Source organism: Neopelma chrysocephalum, unplaced genomic scaffold (genome assembly GCF_003984885.1).
Source record: "Neopelma chrysocephalum unplaced genomic scaffold, ASM398488v2 Primary Assembly neopelma1_113783, whole genome shotgun sequence".
NCBI lineage: Eukaryota > Metazoa > Chordata > Aves > Passeriformes > Pipridae > Neopelma > Neopelma chrysocephalum.
In genome coordinates this window covers 1-5,051 of record NW_020928585.1, presented here as the reverse complement: position 1 = coordinate 5,051, position 5,051 = coordinate 1, and the positions used below count along the sequence as shown (strand labels likewise).

General features: G+C 65.5%; 1 protein-coding gene across 1 annotated transcript; it reads right to left on the bottom strand.

Annotated features, from left to right (window-relative positions):
• Nucleotides 1-247: 247 nt before the first annotated feature.
• On the bottom strand, nt 248-3,263 carry LOC113962160 (calcium and integrin-binding protein 1-like). The gene is made up of 7 exons (XM_027672960.1): nt 3,162-3,263; nt 2,836-2,870; nt 2,499-2,601; nt 1,987-2,140; nt 1,636-1,754; nt 1,474-1,562; nt 248-1,189 (listed from the first exon to the last, which is right to left on the bottom strand). Exons 1-7 carry the CDS (start codon nt 3,210-3,212, stop codon nt 1,168-1,170), a joined length of 573 nt encoding a protein of 190 aa, XP_027528761.1. The 5' UTR covers nt 3,213-3,263; the 3' UTR covers nt 248-1,167.
• Nucleotides 3,264-5,051: the final 1,788 nt, after the last annotated feature.

Sequence of the window (5,051 nt, the reverse complement as noted above, 5' to 3'; positions counted from 1 at the left end):
CTGGCCGGGATTTCCCTCGGTGCCTCTGACCAGAGCACCGAGATCTTTATGCTGCCCAGAACAATCCCATCATGGAGGAGGGAGGGAGGAAGGCAGGGAGGTGGCCCTGGAAAGGGCTGTCACCATGCAGGACGTGGGACCTGTCCCAGAGCGGTGGCTCGTAGACGGGCAGACGGGCCTGGCAGGGGCCCGTGTCCCCAGCACCCTCGTGGCACCCGTCCCGCAGCCAGACAAAGGCAGCAAAGAGTGAGGGTGAAACCGGAGCCCTTTATTTGTGTCCTCACAGGGACTGGGGGAGGAAGAGGCCGGCGCAGCCAAGCAGCTGCTGGGCTGGAGCCAGAGGAGGGGCAGAGAGGGAAAGGGAGGAAGAGGAGAACAGGCTTTGAGCACGGTCAGTGCTGAGGCAGCACGGGGGAGTCCAGCTGCGCACCCGTGGGCTGTGCCAGGGGGGAAGGAATGTGTCCTGTGCAGCCGTGGGGGGACAGCTCTGCTGTGGGTTGGCACCTGTACAGTGACACTTGGGTTATTGCTCAGAGAAATGACCCCCGTTTGGGTTATTGCTCAGGAAAAACGATCCACAATTTGGTTATTGCTCAGAGGATCTATGTTCGGGTTACTGCTCAGAGAAATGAATCCATGTGGCAGCAGGGACGCTCCCAGGAAGATGAGGAAGCTGAGAAGAGGCTGGAGAGGGAGGCAGCTCTCTGTCTGCTGCTGGAAGGCACGACTTGGGAATTGGTCTTTAGGGATTTGGGAATTGGTCCTGAGGGCAGGGAGGGGCTGTGCTGGCACAGAGTGGCCCCAGGCAGGAGCAGCTCAGCCTCCCCCACCTGCAGAGCTGCCCTTAGACTGCATACGGAGTCCAACTGATGGTGGGAGAGCAGAGGGGCTGCAGGAGAGGCAGATTCCTAGGGCCCCCCACTGCCAGGCACCTGAGAGGAAAGCAGGAGGGCTCCTGCCCAAGGCACTGTGGCATTGCTGGGCCAGTGAGGGGCCGGACCTGTGCTCTCTGAAAGAAGAAATGGCTGAGCCCACAAGGAGCTGCAGGAGCCAGAGGAGTGCTGGAGGAACTGCAGGAGTGGTGGAGAAACTGGAGGAATGATGCTGGAGGAACTGGACAAGTGGTGCTGGAGGAACTGGAGGAGTGGTGCTGGTGAGCCACAGGGCTCACAGGACGATCTTGAAGGAGCTGCAAGAGACACAACAGGTTCTGCACCTCCTCACTGGGTCACACAAAGAGTTTGCAAGCGCCCACTGCTGCAGAGACCCACGTTCCCATGTGCGAGAGGCTCTGCAGAGCCAGCTTGGGATGCAGAGCCAGCCTGGGATGCAGCTCGCTCTGCCATTGTGGCAGACCTGGCACAGGGCAGCCCTGCCCTCCTGCCACCATGAGCTCTGCCCCAGCTCAGCAACTGGGACAATGAAGCCCCAGACAGGCCCCGGGATGGGCTCTGCTGCTGGGCACCACCGCACCTGGCAAAGTCTGGGGAGCGGGAGACGACATGCTGGAACTCGGAGAGGTTGATGGTGCCGTCCTTGTCGATGTCAGACTCCTCCAGGATCTGGGGGGAAAGGGGATTGGTGAGCTCTGTGCCTGGGGCCGTGCAGTGTCCGTGCCCTGCCCAACGCGCTCACGTTTTGGATGAGCTGCTCCATCTCCGCCCTGCTCAGCCGGGACTCCTCGCCCTGCCCCGTCAGGCAGTTCACCAGTTGCTCCAGGTCCTTCCTGTCCAGAGTCCCATCGTCGTCAAAGTCTGTGTGGACAGCAAAGGTACCTTTTGGCAGGGCCACAGAGACCCCAGAGAGTCACAAGCACCAGCACTGCACAGCTTCATGCGCATCACTGTGCCAAAGCAGCCATTCCCACAGGGAGTTCCTAAAGCCACTGTCCCCATGGGCAGCCCTCCTGAACATGGATTCATCCCCCCATCCCTTCTTCCCTGAGGTGTGGGGACCCCAGGAGACAGCAGAAGCCCCCAGCCTTACCAAAGATGCGGAAGGCATAGTGGGATTTGATGTCGAAGGTGGCAGAGTCACTGAAGACGCTCAACATGTCAAGGAAGTCTTCAAAGGACATGCTGTTGTCCCCGGCCTCCGAGGTGGAGAACACATGGCAGATCCGGTGCTGGAAGGGGTTTGCCTGTGGACACAGGAACGGCTCAGGCAGGGCTGGCTCCCTCCACCACACACCGGCTGTGGCTGCTGCTCCAGCAGCTGAGCAGGTGCCCCACTCTGCCACCAGTCCGGCACCCGCAGCACAGCTGAGCCTGTCCTGTGCCTCCCGGGATGCGCTGCACGGATCCCTGGGATCCTCCATGGCACAGTGGAAGGAGGATCCCCGGGATCCTCAGCGGCTCACTGGGGACAAGGAAGCTGTTTGTTGGCACAGCTGAGGGCAGAGCATTGGCACGGTGAGGCCATGGAGGGTAAACCGAGGCCCTGCCCAAACGTGCCCCCAGCCGGGAGCAGCAGCGTCCTGTGTGTGCCAGGCACCGTACCCGCAGCTCAGGCAGCGTCAGGATGTGGCTCTTGGGAACCCGCGCGGAGCAGGCGTTCTCCCGCTCCTGCTTTGGCAGCAGTTCACTGAACCTCTTGTAGGCACTTGAAGAGGAAAGAACAAGAGCGGCTCTGTGGTGCTCCCGGGATGGCAGCAGCCCCTCTGGGCACCGGCACCGCTTCCCAGGGCCGGGCGGGTGCATGCCGGCCCGGGGGTCCCCCAGCTTCTCCCGGGGCCAGGGAGAGGAGCCGGCCCGGGGCAGGGCCGGCGCCCGCCGTGCCCCCCAGCACAGCCCGACGCCCCGGGACTACGGGGGGCGCCCCATGGGCGGTACTTACAGCAGGATCTCCTGCTTGCTCAGGAATGTCAGCTCCTGCGGGGAGAGTGCGGGTCAGCACCGGCCACCGGAGTCAGTACTGGGGTCAGTACCGGGCACCGGGGTCAGCACCGGGCACTGGGGTCAGTTCCGGCGTCAGTACCGGGCACCGGGGTCAGCACCGGCAGCGGGGTCAGGGCCTGACCCGGGGCAACCCAGCCCCGGGTCCCTCGACCTATGGGCAGCTGCCCCCCGGGGTCACGCCTCCGTGTCCCCTCGGCGCCGCCCCTCTCCGCCGGTGCCGGTGGCGGTGCCGGTGGCGGTGCCGGGGCGGTGCCGGTGCCGTACCTGGTACTCGCCCAGCGCGTCCCGCGGCAGCAGACTGGCCGAGCCGCCCATGGCGCCGCTTCCGCCACCCGTCACTCACCCGCTGCCGTGGCAACGCCCCGCGGCCCGACAGCCCCGCCCACCCGTCCCGACAGCCCCGCCCTCCCGGCGGACCCAGAGGCCGCGGGTTCGCGGCTGAGCCCGCCCCGCACCGGCAATGGCGGCGGCGCTGGCGGCGGGCGAGGAGCGGGGCGAGCCGAGCCCCGAGGAGTTCGTGTACGGCGAGGAGGATTTCGTGCTGCAGCCGGCCGGCTGGGACGACCCGGACTCCGCGCCCTCCCGCTTCGACAGGGCGCTGCTGGCGGGCTGGAGCGACCGTATGGAGCGGGGTCTGTTCCGGTACCGGCTCGGGCCGATGCCCACCCGCGTCCTGCCCGGCCCCGTGCGCCTCGTGGCGCAGCTGAACGGGCAGCGCAGCGCCGAGCGCCGCCCACCGCAGCCCGTCCGCAGCCTCCGGGACCCCTTCGACCCCGACTCCTTCAACTTCACCCGGCTGCGCCCCGCCGAGCTGCTGCTCCGCCTGCGCCGCGCCGGGAGCCAGGGGCCGCCGCCCGACCCGCTGCTGGTGGCCATCAACGCCAGCCCGCTGGAGCGGGGCCACGTCCTGCTGCTGCCCGAGCCGGCGCGGCGGCTGGAGAGGGGAGGGCACCGGGAGTGAGACTGAAACAGGAACCCGCATGGGTTGCTCCACGGCGGGTCCCGCACCAGCACAGGGGCTCTGCGGGGCCAGCTGGACCCCAGGCCCAGGCCCCGCACCAGCCCGGCAGAGCCGCTGGCTGCGGGCCAGGGCAGAGCCGGTGGCTGAACAGGCACAAAGAGCCCCAGCACTGCCCACAGTGAAGGTCCCGCTCGCCTGGCCGGGATTTCCCTCGGTGCCTCTGACCAGAGCACCGAGATCTTTATGCTGCCCAGAACAATCCCATCATGGAGGAGGGAGGGAGGAAGGCAGGGAGGTGGCCCTGGAAAGGGCTGTCACCATGCAGGACGTGGGACCTGTCCCAGAGCGGTGGCTCGTAGACGGGCAGACGGGCCTGGCAGGGGCCCGTGTCCCCAGCACCCTCGTGGCACCCGTCCCGCAGCCAGACAAAGGCAGCAAAGAGTGAGGGTGAAACCGGAGCCCTTTATTTGTGTCCTCACAGGGACTGGGGGAGGAAGAGGCCGGCGCAGCCAAGCAGCTGCTGGGCTGGAGCCAGAGGAGGGGCAGAGAGGGAAAGGGAGGAAGAGGAGAACAGGCTTTGAGCACGGTCAGTGCTGAGGCAGCACGGGGGAGTCCAGCTGCGCACCCGTGGGCTGTGCCAGGGGGGAAGGAATGTGTCCTGTGCAGCCGTGGGGGGACAGCTCTGCTGTGGGTTGGCACCTGTACAGTGACACTTGGGTTATTGCTCAGAGAAATGACCCCCGTTTGGGTTATTGCTCAGGAAAAACGATCCACAATTTGGTTATTGCTCAGAGGATCTATGTTCGGGTTACTGCTCAGAGAAATGAATCCATGTGGCAGCAGGGACGCTCCCAGGAAGATGAGGAAGCTGAGAAGAGGCTGGAGAGGGAGGCAGCTCTCTGTCTGCTGCTGGAAGGCACGACTTGGGAATTGGTCTTTAGGGATTTGGGAATTGGTCCTGAGGGCAGGGAGGGGCTGTGCTGGCACAGAGTGGCCCCAGGCAGGAGCAGCTCAGCCTCCCCCACCTGCAGAGCTGCCCTTAGACTGCATACGGAGTCCAACTGATGGTGGGAGAGCAGAGGGGCTGCAGGAGAGGCAGATTCCTAGGGCCCCCCACTGCCAGGCACCTGAGAGGAAAGCAGGAGGGCTCCTGCCCAAGGCACTGTGGCATTGCTGGGCCAGTGAGGGGCCGG